General features: G+C 60.3%; 1 protein-coding gene across 12 annotated transcripts in view; it reads left to right on the top strand.

Annotated features, from left to right (window-relative positions):
* The window catches only part of PDE4DIP (phosphodiesterase 4D interacting protein), a 117,693-nt gene that overhangs the window by 101,340 nt on the left and 1,338 nt on the right, over positions 1 to 15,015 (top strand). For 7 of the 12 annotated variants that reach the window (XM_067536373.1, XM_067536372.1, XM_067536376.1 and 4 more), the window contains 14 exons: positions 1,827 to 1,970; positions 2,894 to 3,088; positions 4,992 to 5,222; positions 5,557 to 5,688; positions 6,088 to 6,207; positions 6,659 to 6,806; positions 7,047 to 7,171; positions 8,727 to 8,924; positions 9,068 to 9,151; positions 9,959 to 10,185; positions 11,703 to 11,846; positions 12,473 to 12,611; positions 14,078 to 14,124; positions 14,519 to 14,570. In XM_067536373.1, the coding sequence (XP_067392474.1) occupies positions 1,827 to 1,970; positions 2,894 to 3,088; positions 4,992 to 5,222; positions 5,557 to 5,688; positions 6,088 to 6,207; positions 6,659 to 6,806; positions 7,047 to 7,171; positions 8,727 to 8,924; positions 9,068 to 9,151; positions 9,959 to 10,185; positions 11,703 to 11,846; positions 12,473 to 12,611; positions 14,078 to 14,124; positions 14,519 to 14,570 (1,986 nt within the window). Of the gene's footprint in view, positions 1 to 1,826; positions 1,971 to 2,893; positions 3,089 to 4,991; positions 5,223 to 5,556; positions 5,689 to 6,087; positions 6,208 to 6,658; positions 6,807 to 7,046; positions 7,172 to 8,726; positions 8,925 to 9,067; positions 9,152 to 9,958; positions 10,186 to 11,040; positions 11,851 to 12,472; positions 12,683 to 14,077; positions 14,125 to 14,518; positions 14,571 to 15,015 lie in introns of those variants that run through there. The other 5 variants (XM_067536368.1, XM_067536371.1, XM_067536375.1 and 2 more) reach the window with 5 other exon arrangements.

Here is a 15,015-nt window from a genome sequence, read left to right as displayed (position 1 = left end):
TCCTATTCTATATACACATGCCGGTTTTCTCCCCTGGGTGACTGTGTGACAAATCTACGCCGACAAGAGGGAAGCTGGCTGGGAGGGGAGGGCAAAGGAGGGGGCTGCCGTGCTTGTCTTCAGTGGATTGTGGACCTGACGATGATGGATTAATTGGCTGCCAGTTAACTCGAGGTACTTAGCACCATGTGGAGGCCAGTTGGACCCTCGTCAGACCACCTGCGTTTGCAGGTTGGCTCAGAGGCGTGAGACAGATTCCAGTAGCCTTTGCAAACGTGCTGAATATTGAGGGTGTGGAGCTCCGTCCTGCAGCAGGCCGGAGTGGACAAACGGTGCACTGGAGAGCTGTCTCTCTCCGCACTAGTTTTGTCCAGTTCTCAGCATTACAGGGTTACTTGTGTTGCTAGGAGAGGGAGCACATGGGGCAGGGTGGGCTGCGTTCGCGGCTGCAGAGCTGGCGGGGCGGAGGAGTTCTCGGGGCTTGTCCACGTGGCATGGCAAAGTGTGCCAGAGGGGTGTGACTTGTGAAAGTCACTGGGCTCTAACTGCCCTGCCTAGACCCTGCTGGCGTGCTCCGAAAGGTACCTAGCACACATTAAATGGGCCTTAGGCAGTGTACACTAGGCGTCTTCACAAACTACACCCCGCGACTGGCACGTCTAGATAAGCCCTTCCCTTGGCTGCTGGGACACCGATTACCCACAGCTGCCTCCCAGTTGGCTGGGCCTCTTAGATGATGTCACAGCCAGTCCCCCTCCCCGCTCAGGCCATTCCTGGGCTGTATGAAATGGGTGAGGACCAGGAAGAAGCCCCCTGTGAGAAGCTGGGAGAGAAGCGGCTGCATTTGACTGTCCCCTGCCCACAGCGTGCCAGGCTCAGGCCGGAGCTGAGAGGATAGGAAGGGCTGATCCAGGCCTGGGAACTGCTGAGAGAGCATGGGGGTTTGCAGGGAAATCAATGAACGAATACTCCTAGAGTGGCAAAGAGCTTCCCCCTGCTTTCTCACCTGGTCCCTGGGAACTGCACCCATCAGCACGAGCCACTTGGGGAGCTTGCCGGGGCTTTGGTCTCCGACCTCACCATGCACCAGAGGCCTTGCTGTTACTGTGGGTCGGGTCTGGAGCCCCGGCCAGGCTCAGGGTCCCATTGTGCTGGGCTCTGCATACAAGTGAGGACACCCAGGCTGCAAACTCCTGTGGCTGGCCTGGGTCAACTGGTGCGGTGTGAAACTGGAGTGACTCTGCTCGAGCTAAGGGGCTTGCTGTAGGTTTACACCAGTATAACTGGATCTGGATCTGGCCCAGAGATTCCAAGCAGCTTGCCCAGCGTCACCCCGAAAGCCGACAAGCAGCCTCTATCGGCGCCTGCCTGGTGCCCGGGCTGCCTAGTGGGTGGAGGCTAATGTCTCTCTGCTCCTGGGGGCCAGCAGGAGCTCTGGGCAGCATGAGGAGTTGCCCCTTTGTGCATGGGGCAGGTGGGTGTCTGCGAGGCAGGTTCTGGCCAGGCGGGTGCATCTCCTGTCTGTCTCAGGGGTGGCAATGCCCCACTTCCCCAGCCCGCTCGGGTTCAGGTCAGCAAGGCACTGGTTTGTGGAGCGCTGAGAGGCTGGCCGGCCGGCCCAGGAGTCTGCTATGTCCAATCTCCTCGCTGTGCACTGCTCTCTAGAGAGCTTAGGTCACTGATTCCTCCCCCAGGCGAGGGTCCCGCAGAGGGGCTACTCCTGCCTTCACTGCTGTGGCTATTGACCCAGCCACCCGGGATGCTGCTGGCGCGTGAGACTACACCGCGCCATCGGCTCTGGAACGTGACCCTTTCTCTCTCTCTAGATGTGGTCACTCACCCTGCTGCTCTGGCATCCACATCATCTCCTGCCACTGCACCCCACCAGGCTCTAGCAGAGTCCAAGAGAGGCAACCCCAGTGGGCCATCTTCACAGCGCCATCCCGCGCCCGGCGGCCAGCCACACACAGGTACGGGCCGCAGCAGGGTGGGGGTTCGCAGAGCTCAGAGAGGCCCAGCAAAAATGGCCCAGTGCCAGTCCTGGAGGGACTGTCCTGAGGCCACTCCAGAGCTGCCCAGCACGTCCCTCCAGCACTCCCTCATTTGCAGAGGGCTGGATGCTGGCTCCATCAGCGCAGGCTCTGTGGTGCCCTTCGGAAGCAGGGCTTGGCCTGCAATGCGTGGAGAATTCTACCCTGGCGCCATCTCGCTGGAGGGTCCCCTGCTGCTGTGTCCTTCCAGGGCTGGGCTGTCACAGCGCCAGCAATCACCGCAGGACCAGGGTGGGAGTGTTCTCTCGGGGGTAAAATCGTGCCCTGCAGCTGGTTTGGGGCTCCCCAGCCCTGATGGGGCAGGGACAACGTGGCCAGGGGCACTGGTCACCCCGAGGGGGGCGATTGTGGTTCCATCCCAGTCTGGCTCTAACCTGCACCACGGCTGGGCCTCCCTGGGGCCTGACAATCGCTAGCAGGCTGCTTGCTGGGGCAGGGGACGAGCCGGAGCCAGTGGCAAGAGCAGGCGCTCGGACTTCGCTGCCTGAACAAGCAGGAGTTTGCCTGTGTGGGATTTCCGCCCCTCTGTGGGCAGGGCGGTGTGGAAGCAGCATCCCTGCCCCGGAGGGCCTGGGACTGGCCCGTCGCTTGGGAGAGGCGCTAGGAGATTGGCCTGGATGGGCGCATGGTGTGGTGTCGGGGGGGGGCTGGGATGTGGAGTTTTCTTGCCCCAGTTGGGGGGCCAAGATGACCTGGGGAGGCCCGGCGCGGCTCGCCTCAGTAGTCGGGAGGCACGGCGCAGCCTCACCAGGCGGTTGGATTTCCTGGGAAGCCCCAGTGCCAGCTGCCCAGCGCACCTGGCTAATCTCTCTCCCTGTCTCTGCTTTCTCTCTGGTCTCCAGGATTTCATTCTGACTCCTTGTCCAAGCCACTGAATGTCCCTCTGACGCCCTGTGTCCTGGGGCTGTCCTCCTTCCTGCCCTTTGGCCCTCCTTCTCCGGCCCCCCCTGCTCTCTTGGGCTGCTGCGGGACCCCTGTCTTCTCCTTGGCCAAGGTGCAGCAGGAGCTGCAGATGCTGCAGAAGCAGCTAGGAGAAAGTGAGTGCCTCCGGCTTGTTTCTTCTATCGCCCCCTGGCATGAGGCACTGCATGGCTTTCGGGAGAGCTTGGCTTGCACCCCCAGACCTCGTCTGTCTGTCCTGGCCTGGCCTGACCCAGTCAGCTTCTCTTGCTGCAGTCCCAGCCCCAGGGAGCCCCCCAAGGGTGGAGGCGGGAGAGAGGCTCTGCTGGGCTGGGCTCACTAGCACATCAAGGTTGGGGAGGGATAGGGGACGGCAGAGCATGGGGGAGGAGATCGGAGAAATAGTCGTTCCCAGCTCCAGTGTAGGCTGGGAGACGCTGCTTATGCAGAGGGACCGGGGGAGCAGCGCTGGGAACTTGGAGGGGGGGTCCCCTCCTGCATCATGGAGAGATGGGGGGATAAGAGCGCAGAAAGGCCCCCCTCAGACACATGGTGCAGACAGAGATCAGGAGGCAGGGATAAGAGGTGAGAGAGACCCCCCCCCTTACAGATCCATAATAATGAGATGGGGGATCCCTCTCTCAGCTCCTATCCCCCCAGCCACAGAGTGGGTGGAGGGTCCCTGGAGACTGGCCCCCCGCCCTTGCTGAGGAGATGGGATGCAGGCTGGAGAGCAGCAGGGCGTGAGGAAACCCTCCTGGAGGTGCTAGAGCTCAGGGGCGCCCCAGATCCTGGCATCTGCCAAGGAGCTCCAGCCCCGTGTACCCAGCCTGGCCCTGGGGGGGCTCAGCTCAGCTGCTGGCTCCTCTGCCAAGTGGCCTGGGGTGAGGCCAGGTGGTGCTGACGGAGCTGGGGTGACCGGCTGGGGTCAGCTGTCACTAGGACCTGGGCTGAGACCCCCCCAACTCGTTTCACATAAGTCACTGGAGGGAGCCGGGCTGGATCGGAGCTGACCCGGGGGTCCCCCTCCCCCATCCCTTCCGAGCCACCCAGTCCCATTGCTCATGCGTTGGTGCCACCCCGCCATGGGTTGATGCTGGCCTTGCTGCCAACTGGCTGGGAAGGTGCTGGGCCCCCATGTGCTCCTGGCTCGTTGGCCCTAAGCCCCTGCCTTTGTGTCTTGCTGCTTCTTCCCTTGCTGATGCATGACCACTTGTTGGCTCAGCCCTGTGGGTCGGTGCCACGGCATGGTCCGGCTTGCGGCGCTTTGCAGCATGCGTGTGCTGTGGGATGCTGTGCTTCGCAGCAGGGAGAGCTGGCTCCCAGCCTGGTGTGACGGGGAGCTGCCTGCGAATGCCAGCTGGCTGTACTGGGAACGGGGCCCCAAGGGGGTTCATGAGTGAGCACAGCACGTCCTAGGGGTGCTGGGCCAGACACGGGTGGCTGGGGAGCTCTCTGACCTGGCCACTGAGCCGGCCAGAATGGACAGCTGCAATCATTCCCTCCAGCCTTCACGTGCATGAGCGCGTGCTGCTCTGGAGACAGGCCTCTGGGCAGAGGCACTGACCAGTCTGGGCTGCTGAAGCTGCCATGAGATTATGGCCTGTGGGCCACCAAAGAGCCTGCAAGGAAGAGCAAGAGTGTGCCCCCGGGCTGGGACACCGCCCGTTCCCCGACTTGAGTGTCCAGGCCCCAGCTGACAGCACAGGGGTGTCAGACGCGCTGATCTGACCCACGCTTGTCTGTTTGGGGTCCTGAAGCAATGGGGAGACTGAGCACCGGGGGACTCCGCCAGGGCGTCTGGCTGGGAGTGTTCTGGCAAGCCAGGGCCCAGGGCAGGTGGGGAAGGAGCCCCTGAGTGTGCTTAGTGGAGTGGTGAGTGGCTCCAAGCTGGGCACGGGCACTCAAGGACTCCCTGTCCAGGCACCTCTACTGGGGCAGTCTCTCTGGGCTGGGTCCTGCCTTCATCTCTGGAGTGGCACCTTCTGCAGTGCTGCTCTCCTGTGGGCCCCGGACCCACCTCTGACCCTGTCTGTCTAGGGGGACCTCTCGCTGCACCGCCGGTCAAACCTGTGCCACTAGCTGGCGGCTTCGGACATGGCAGCTCCTCCCACTGTCTCCATGTTCCCCATCTCACGCCTCAGCCTCGCCCACCACAGAGCTCCCCTGAGCTGGACAGGACCACGGGGGCAGCCTTTGCGGAGGCAGGGCCCCTCTACGGGCACTTACCTTCAGGATGGGCAGGGTATTCAGCCAGCCACAAGCTGACGGGTAAGCGCCATGCCGTGGGGAGGGGAAGAGCCATGGGCTGGGTGGAGAAGGCAGCATTGTACCATTGTTGGGAGCACAGTCTGCAGGGGCTCCTGGGGAAGGTGTGAAAGGGGCCATGTGCCCTGTCCTGTAGCAGCCGCAGATTGTGTCTCTAACCATCTCCCTTCCCTCTCGTCCTGCTCCTTGTACCGCGAGGGATGGGAAGGTCCACATAGGGAGGTGGCCATGGCGCAGTGCAGCCATGCATGGGGCAGGAAGTGCCGTGCCCTCCTGGCTTGCTGCCGGCTGAGCCCTGGGGTCCCACACAGCTCTCTGTTCCCCTGGGCGGGTGTAGGTGCTGATTTACTGGAAGGCCACCTGGCAGAGATCCGCAGCTTGCGCCAGCGCCTGGAGGAGTCCATCTGCACTGACAACCAGCTGCGGGAGCAGCTGGAGCACCGCCTCGCTGCCACTGCCAAGGGGCACGGTACGGGACAGGCAGCTTGCCTGGAGTGTTCAACAGCCCCTCTGCCAACAGGGTGTGGGGCAGGGAGCCGGGGAGCAGGCAGACCCAATAACCCCTGTACCCAAAAATCAGAGGTGGGGAGCTAGGTCTGCACGTGCCAACGTTGCCTGGTTGATATCACTGCCAGGGCCCCGATCTTGCTGAGGAACCCCTCTTCCCCATTGCCACGCCATCCTCTCTCCTCCTACTGTCTGGGGTCAGCACGGGCAGGCTGCCAGCCAGCTGGGGGGTGGATTGTCCTAGGGGCTCCCATGGGGGCTGGCCGCAGCCTGCCTCCAGGCACAGCAGTGGGCAGCTGGGTGCAGAGCATGGGAGCACTGGCGGCGTTGCTCTGCGCATCACGGCTGCTCCCGTTCACAGGGTCTCCCACCAACATCCACATCCAGGGGCTGGAGCCCGCACCACAGCTGAGCAGCGAGACCCGAGCCCTGAGGGAGGAGAACCACAGCCTGCAGCTGCAACTCGCTCATCTCTCCAGAGGTAGGGGGCGTGGGACAGCCAGGCGCGAGCCCCTCTGTGGGGGTGCAGCCTTAAGGCGGCACGCTGAGTGCCAACCCCAAGGTCTGTTCTGTCTCCACATTTGGGGCAGAGCCTGCTCCCAGGGGCCCCCCAGTGCCCAGCTGGGGCTTGCTCCTTTGGTAGGGGCTGAGCCTGTTGACTCGTATGGCTCTGCAGATGTGGTGTGGGGAGCAGGCCTGGCTTGTGGATTGGCGCCATCCCTGTGGGCATGGTCCTACTGCAGTGGGCACCAGCTGCCCCTACAAACGCTGCCATGTGGTGCTGAGCCCTGCCCATCCCTGGCACGTGGCGCCTCCCCAGCCCTGGCCCCCTCCCCACCTTCGCTGTTACCCCTGGGCTGTGCCCATTGGGGCGGCAGGTAACGGGGCTCTCCTCCCCCCCGGGGTGTTGGGTAACGGCACTGTCCCCCCAGAGTTGAAGCGGCTGCGCGAGGCTACGCGCTGCAGACTGCAGGAGGCTGCGGTGGAGCAGCAGACGCTGACAGAGTTGCTGGTGGAGCAGAAGCAGAGCAGCCACCAGCTGCGGGAGGAGCGTCTGGTTCTCAAGGAGAACAACCACAGGTGGGGCCTGGGTGGCTGGATGGGGGCCAGGGTGTGAGTGCAGCCTGGGAGGCCCATTGCCATGCGGAGCCCTGAGTTGTGGCACCAGCAGGGTGCAGCCGGTGTCATGCAGCCTACGGAGTCCTGTCTGTGTCATGGCACCGTGCCCGCTCGGTGACATCCCAGGGGCCCGCGGGCGGGGGTAGAGGTGAGGTGGGGAGCCCAGCCAGCCCCTTGACCCTGTCTGTGCCCTGTCTGCAGGCTGCAGCGCACAGTGCCGCTTCTCCAGCAGCAGTGTGAGGAGACCCAGCGGCTCTGCCAGGCCCTGCATGGTGAGCTGCGCGTTTGTCAGACCCTTTCCGGCTCCTCCTGCACAGGTCCGGCAGGTACGTGCCACACCTCCGCTGCCACTCCTGCCGATTGGCTGCGCCAGGGCCTGTTTTTGCCCTCCTGAGGGCCCCAGCACCCTCCTTCCAGGGCCCTGCTGCTGCCCCTGCAGTTGCCCAGGCCCTGCGCCACCTCAGGAAGCCCATCAGAGCTCAACTTCTTAAGGGGGCCGGGGAGCCTCGTGCCGTGGCTGGACATCTCCAGCACTGGGAAGCTGTCACTGCAACAGCACAATGGGTGCCGCAGAGCTGGACTTTCCCTGGCCCATAGACACCCTGTCCTACCCCACCGTCCTGTCCCACCTCGTCCGTGATCCACCCTCCCCACACTGACCCTCCCATCCCAGAATCTGTCCCAACCCACACTGTCCTGGATCCACCCTGTGCGTCCCACCTGTTCCGGCTCACCTGGCCCAGAATCTGCCCTGCCCTCCTTTGTTCCTGGAAGAGCTGGGTTTTATGCCTGCTTTCATGAGATGCAAATTGCTCTTCAGTTCTGTAGAGTTTTCCTAGATCGGTCTCAAGCCATGAGACACACAGTTGGGAATATTACATAGCGAAGCCTCACAGCCACACACCTGACACAGCAACAACCCTATTGCGCTGACAATACTGTTCCGTTCCGTTTGCCATGAGCATTCCAAAAACACCTTACATGACGTGCTTTGCATTAAACACTACACATGGGGGGTGCAGTGTGTCACACCACCACTTTCCCTCTCCCATAGATGCCCTGGTCCACTCCACCCCCACACTGTCCAGGATGTGTCCTGCCCACCCCCTGCCCTACCCTCCTTCGTCCAGCATCTGTCCCACCCCCTATTGTCCAGGATATGTCTTGCCCGCTGCACGCCTACATTATCCAGAATTTGTCCCACCCACTCCCCCACACTGGCCAGAAGCCACCCTGGCAAATAGCCTCTGGCCTTTCAAGTTACAGTAGCTGCTGTGCTGAGGGCTGATTCGCAGGCAGCTGAGACGGAGCTAGGGCCGGGTGCCCTGATGGCTGATGTCACACACGTCCCAAGCCCAGCGAGGGGTCCTAGCATGAACCCTATGCTGGTGACCCTGCCAGGGACAGGTTCATGCACCCACAACTGATTTTTAGACAGCTGGGATATTGTCATCATCCCGTTCCCCCCCCCCCAGCCTCTGTGAGGTGCCGTTACAGGACAGAGCGGGGGGTTCTGTGGAATAATGAGGGGTGCCTGGCCGTGCATCGCTGGACCACAGCGCACTGGGATCTCTGTTCCTGGAGCCCTGCCGGGGGCTAGTAACCCCGTCCCTGCCATGTCTCTCACCTCCCCAGCTCCACATGACGTGGCTGGGTGCAGAGTGCCCTGAGCAACCTTTTCATGCCGACGGCCCCCAGCGTGTCACTGTGCCAAGCCGGGGTGGTTGTGGGCTACCCTTCACTGTCCATTGGGGCACTGAGGAGCCAGAGGGCTGCATCTGCAGCCTGGGCTGGCCAAGGGCACAGCATGCCAGCCACAACGCTCCCCAGCTGGTGTGCAGAGGGTGCATCTAGCGCTAGAGTGGCTGTGTGTGTTGTCAGCTTGCAGCGGCAATGCGTGTTGTCCACCGCCTTCCGGCAGCGACCTGGACGCCCTCCTGGCAGAGGTGCGAGCCCTGCGCAGGGAGCTGCTGCATGGCATCCAGGTGAACAGCGCCCTGAGGCAGCAGCTGGCATGGCAGCAGCCGGAAGGAAGCACCGCCCCCCTCTTTGCTGTGCCCTCCTGGCAGCCCTTCCAAGGTAAGAGAGGCCATGCCAGCCCCAGGGCGCTGCATGGTCCCTCCCTGTGTGGCCAACACTGCTTCCGGCCCCCCTGGCGCCCTGACGCCTGGCTCATGTGGCATTAGCCTGGTAAATGGACCCTGCTTGTCTTGTCTATGCAGACTCCAGCCCTTCTCCTCCAGTTCGGGACGTTGGCGTGAGTGCCTTGCTAGCCACCCCTGGCCCGCTTGCCCAACAGAGGAAAGGTAACGGCTGCGCCCCCTCCCCCAAGGCAGAACGGGGCAACTGCTGAGGAGGGCCCCATGGGTAGCATGCGTGGGGCATTTGGAGCTCTCTGTGGCAGGGAGTTGGTCAGTCACACCCTGAGGTGGCCAGGCTGGGAGGAACCATCGTGAGCATCTCGTCCAAGCTCCTGCCTGGCATGGGCCAGAGACCCTCTGCCAGGAATTCCTGTGGCAGACCAATTGTTTTTCATGTGCCGACTCCTAGAAGATTTCGAAGGGGGATGCGGAGCCTTTTGGAAATCTCAGACATAGTCTGCAGAGCACCAGGGGCCCCTGGACCCCAGGTTGAATACCACTGAGAGAGCCTCCAGTCCTGATGCAGTGACACCTTCCAGGGAGATGGCTCCGGGAGCCTTTTATCTGAAAAGCCCATAGATCCTGTTTTGCAAGGGGTGCCCCCATGTTTCCCGTTCCCAGCCTGTGTCTGGTTTTCACACTCCACTTTTGCAAGACCAAGGCACAGAAGTGTTTCACTTTACTGCCCCTCCCCCTGGGTGAATACTGCGTTTTGTCCATGTTTCATGGGGCATCTCGATCTGGGCCCCTGCCTCTGGGATGCCAGCAGAGAACCAGCTGAGTGCAGAGTGGCAGTGGGGGTACATAGGGGTGGGGGGCTATGGAGCTGCCTGCCCGGGGCTGCCACTAACCCTCTCTTGGTTCTGGGCCTGGCAGTGGGCTACCACAGCCCTGCGGAGGAGATGGCTGACTGACGGGCTCTCTGAACCCAGGGACACCAGCAGCACGGACCCCTCTTTGCTTCCATTCCAGAACCATGCGCGGATGACCCCCCAGTGAGGAGAAGTGCCGCAGTGCTAGCAGGAGATGCCCCAAGAGGTTTGTCTGCCAGTAAATTCGGGTGCCACGTGACTGGCCACGTGGATGACTATTGTGCCCTGAAGCAGCAGATCCTGGAGGGCAAAATGCTGGCCCACAAGATGACCTCTCTCCTGCGTCCGGCTCTAGCCGTGCCTGGCCTGGAGCCCCATGGCACCGAGGTAATTCTCTCTGGGCATCGGGAAGGGGTGGGCTGCTCTGAGCCCTCTGTCAGGGAAGGAGAGGATCATGGGAGATGCAGGCAGATGTTTCAGGGTTGCTCCTCTAGATGTCGTGGGGAATGCTGGCTGGGGGGTGCTGGAAAGGATCATGGGGGTCTATCCCCACCTGTGTGCACGGGAGACCCTCACCTTCCAGATGGCCTCAGCAGGGTGCCCTGGGATGGGGCGTTGGGGCTGTCACACGGAATGGCTCATGACTGAGTGCCAGCCTCGGGGCAGACTGTCAGAAAATGGGGCAGACACCCCAAGCTTGTGGTGTGTTCTAGAAATAGATGTCACCAAGCCAGTGCCAAATGTGAACTCCTGGATCACTATGCCAGTTTTACATGGAGTCACAGACAGTCCCCTTAGCCTCCCACGCCTGTCTTGCCAACCAGACAAACTGGACTATTTGATAAAAGGTCACGTAAACCAAAACTCACACCACAGCAAGTTGCCCCCAGTCCCAAGAGACCGGTCACTTACCCCAGATCAGTTGGTACCCTAGATCTTACACCAAAGAAAACACTGGCAGCCAATGCTAGAGTAAACTGTGTAAAGGTGTATTAGCTACAAAAAGGATATGAGAGTTATTTAGAAGTTAAACAGGTAGACTATATCTACAGGTGACTCACCGTGTGTCATTCCAAATGGTGGCAGTGATGTAATAAACTGCCAGTTTTCCAAAAGTCTTTTCAGGGAACCCAGATTGTCTCTGGGGATCTTGCATCTGGGACACTTCTCTGTGAGAGTCCAAAAAGTTCAGAGATGCAGGATCTTTCCTTAAACATCCATACTTATAGCTTCTTTTCACAGAAAACAAGCTGACGGTGTCGTTACCCCCATGGGCTTTTCTTTTGATGATGGAGAGTGAGGAAGGCATTTGAGTCTTTGACCTTCAGTCATCACACAGAAAGATCACCTGCTTTGAAATTAGCACTTTTCTGTTAAAGCTCTCATTTGCATTTCACACAAACGTTTGCTATGACATTATAACAGGACACAGAGAAGTGAAAACAATGCAAGTAACATCCAGTTAGTTTTCATGAAGTTTAAACACCAAATACACACACATATTTGACAATTGCTTTGATCTATGCTAATACACAGGCGAATTGACCTGGCTCTCACCTGAGCTGGCAACTGGTCTGTCAGCCTCATGGGGGTTTGCCACTGGGCTGGATGGAGCATGAGGGCATGTATTGTCCTGCATTGGCTCTGGGGCGGGGTGGAGGCATTGGCCCTGGGGAAGACAGCTAGATGGGACCTACTGGGCCTTGTCTCTCCTTAAATTCTGGGGCTGCTTTCAGAGTTAGTTCACCTTCACAGGGGCTAGCCAGGCAATAGGCTATCGGGGAACTGGGCCATTGTCTTTAGGCAATGCCCTCCTGTGAAAGCGGGTCAGGAGGCCCAAGCCAGGCACAGCAGGGCTCTGCGCATTTGCCGTGGCTGCAACAGCGTCTCCTCTCCTCTGTCAGGCCCTGGAGCAGGGCAGCATCCGGCAGCTCCTGTGCGGCACCAGCACCCTGCGCCAGCTCCTGGAGCAGTGCGCCTCCCTACTCACCACGTTCTGGAGAGCAGCCCTGCCCACCGCCTCCCGCCCAGCCCAGCATGAGGCTGCGGTGAGTAGCAGCCTCCTCGGCACCCCTCACAGATCATGCCTCTCAGATGCCCAGGCAGCCCCTTGCAGAGGAGCTCCCATGGATGGGCAGGGCAGGGCTTGTGAGCCGTGGGTTAGGAACCTGCCTTGCTTGACAGGGTGCCCCTAGGCCCCGGGAGTCCTCCGCTGTGGGGTGCTCCTGTTGGAGGGCTGGGCATTGTTTCCTCTCTCCCGCCTCTTCTCCTCGCCCAGGTACCTGGGAACTATCGCTCTGCCTGCCTAGCACACTGCCGGCCGCATGCAAGCAATGAGAGAGCCGGTAGCGGGCTGGCTTGGAGTGGAGGAGGGCAGGATGCTGTCCTCCAGTGGCCCCCAGACACGGCTTGGGGCCTGCTACCACTAGCAGCTCAGGGAGTTCTCTGTCTCACGCATTGGCTCCCTGCATGTGACTCCTGTACCAGGGTCTGTTCTCCGGTGTTAGCTCTTGCTAATCCCTCTCGCTCAGGGAACACTGAGCCGTGGCTCACTGGCAGCCGCCCGCCTGGGCACTAGGGGAGGGGCTGAGCTCCACCGCCTTAGAGTGTCCAGGAGCCAGGCCGTAGTTTGCAGAGGCGTGTGGCCCCTGCTGACCGTGCCGTCTCTGCCCAGGAGCAGGCAATGAAGGAAGAGCTCCTGGTACTAAGGGCCAAGTTAGCCGAGCAGGAGAATCTGCTGCAAAGTGCAGCTGAGCGCCTACAGGACACCCGCCGCCTGAAGGATAACATGGAGCACTTCATCGTCAGCCATCGTAGGTGCCCCCGTGGGACGGGCCTGCCTGGTCGGGCGCTGGGGAGGGAAGTAGGCATCACCATGGCAAAGGTGGGCACTGAGTGTCCCCATCTCCCCCCCGTTACATGTCAGCACCAGCCACTGATGCTGTTGAGAACCCAGTTCCCCAGGGAGTCTACAGTGGTGGGTCGGGGGCATCGTGTGCTCACCCAGCCTCCTTGTATCAGCCCCCCCACACACCTCTACCCCCTCCTGTAGCAACTGGCCATGGCTCAAACATAAGAACAGCCATACTGGGTCAGACCCATGGTCCATCTAGCCCCACAGTGGCCAATGCCAGGTGCTTTAGAGGGAATGAACAGAACAGGTATCGTCAAGTGATCTATCCCGTCTCCCATTCCCAGCCTCTGGCAATCAGCAATCCCTGCCTTTCTGGCTAATTATCATTAATGGACCTATCCTCCAGGAACTTATCTAGTTCTTTTTTGAACCCAGTTATTGTCTTGGCTTCACAACATCCTCTGGCAAGGAGTTCCACAGGTTGACTGTGCGGTGTGTGAAAAAATACTTCCTTTTGTTCATTGTAAACCTGTTGCCTGTTAATTCCATTTGATGACCTCTAGTTCTTATGTTAAGAGGAGTAAATAACACTTACTTATTTACTTTCTCCACACCAGTCATGAGTTTATAGACCTCTATCATATCCCCTCTTAGTCGTCTCTTTGCCAAGATGAACAGTCCCAGTCTTGTTAATCTCCTCCTCATACGGAAGCTGTTCCATATCCATAACCATTTTTGTTGCCCTTCTCTGTACCTTTTCCAATTCCAATATATCTTTTTTGAGATCGGGCGTCCAGATGTGCACATGGTATTCAAGAGGTGGGCTTGCCATGGATTTATAAAGAGGCAATATGATATTTTCTATCTTATTATCTATCCCCTTCCCAATGGTTCCCAACACTCTGGTGGCTTTTTTGGCTGCCGCTGCACATGCAGTGGCTGTTCTCAGAGAACTGTCCATGCTGACTCCAAATGCAAACAAAATCTAATGAACCAGCACTGCAGGCTGGCCCCATCGTCCCTCTGCCTCTCCGAGGTGTCAGCACTCCATGCCGCCCCTCGTTACCATCACCGGGGAGTGCTGGGGTAGCCAGGGGTCTGCTGGCCTGCTCTGAGCAGGGCAAGGTGAGGCATTGCTGAGGTCCTGTCTGCACTAGAGCCCCCAGCCATGGGGCTTGAGCAGGTGGGGCACAATAGGCAGAAAGGCCCAGTGCGGGCCAGGCCTAGCGATGCTGCTGTCTGCTCATGTGGCCACTGCAGCTGATCTGCCCCAGAGCTGGCCAGGATTTGCTGCTCTGGGGGGTCCTGCACTGACTCCGCTCTCCCTGCAGTTTAGTTCGTGGGGCGTGGTGCCGCCCCCCCTCCCCCCCCCGCGGTCAGCAGGGAGCAGTGCCCGCCCTGACCCTCTCCCCATCTTCATTGCAGTGACCCAAACTCATGCTGTGCTGAGGAAAGCGAGGACAAACCTGGAGGTGAGTTATCTCCAGGGCCAGGGAGCCACAGCGACCCCCTACCCTCCCAAGGGAGGCACCACCTGGGGCAGCAACGCCAAGGCAAGGCAGAGGCTGCCGGGCTGGAGAGGAGGGAGGCTCCTAGCTCTGAGTTGACCCTGGGGAGGGCAGCAGAGTGGAGCTAAGACTGAGGGGAGGAGGGAAACTGGAGGGGACTTGTAGCCTTGGGGATGGGGAAGAAAGCAGAGACAATGCAGGGGGGGGGATAGAGTGAGGGCGGGGTGTAGAGCCAGGGGGTGAAGACTGAGGGGAGTGCAGTGGCCTGCTGCTGCCTTTCTATACCCCCCGCACACACACACAGTGTCACTGGGTCTCTCACCCCGTCTCTCTCTCTCTCTCTCCTGAGTCTCTCCAGAAGAACAAGTCCCAGGACTCCTCTGTCAAATTGCCTCCCTCCACCAGTGCAGGTAACGGCCCAGGCTGGTACCCCCAGCCCTCCAAGAGTGGCCTCTCCCCCTGCGTGGCATGCAGGCAGGGAGCAGGGTCTCCTGGCGGGGCGGGCAGGTGCCATACGGGGTTGTGGGGTGGGAGCAGGGACTTTCACCCTTGTCTGCTGGGCCCATTAGCCCTGCATTTGCGCAGTTTGCTGTGGCAAAAATTGCTTCTAGATATAGGTGCCCTGAGTTGGTGCAGGGCATCTGACCTTGTCTAGCTCCTATGGTGAAGGGATTGGTAGCCCCAGGACAGATGCAGTGGGCAGGCCCAGAGCCTAGTAGCTACTGGGGGGTGGCTTCACTCTGGGCTGGGGAGAGGCTGATTGAGGTGCCATGTGACTAGCAGGTGGGGTTGGGGCTGTCCCTACTTGCCATGACATGCGGCACCCTTGCTGCCCACCTCTAGCCTCGTGATTGT

This window comes from Emydura macquarii, unplaced genomic scaffold (assembly GCF_026122565.2).
Source record: "Emydura macquarii macquarii isolate MOO-44397 ecotype Brisbane River unplaced genomic scaffold, CSIRO-AGI_Emac_v2 contig_3534, whole genome shotgun sequence".
Classification (NCBI taxonomy): Eukaryota; Metazoa; Chordata; order Testudines; family Chelidae; genus Emydura; species Emydura macquarii.
Note: the sequence above shows the minus strand (reverse complement) of the source record. Positions and strands in the feature narration are given on the sequence as shown.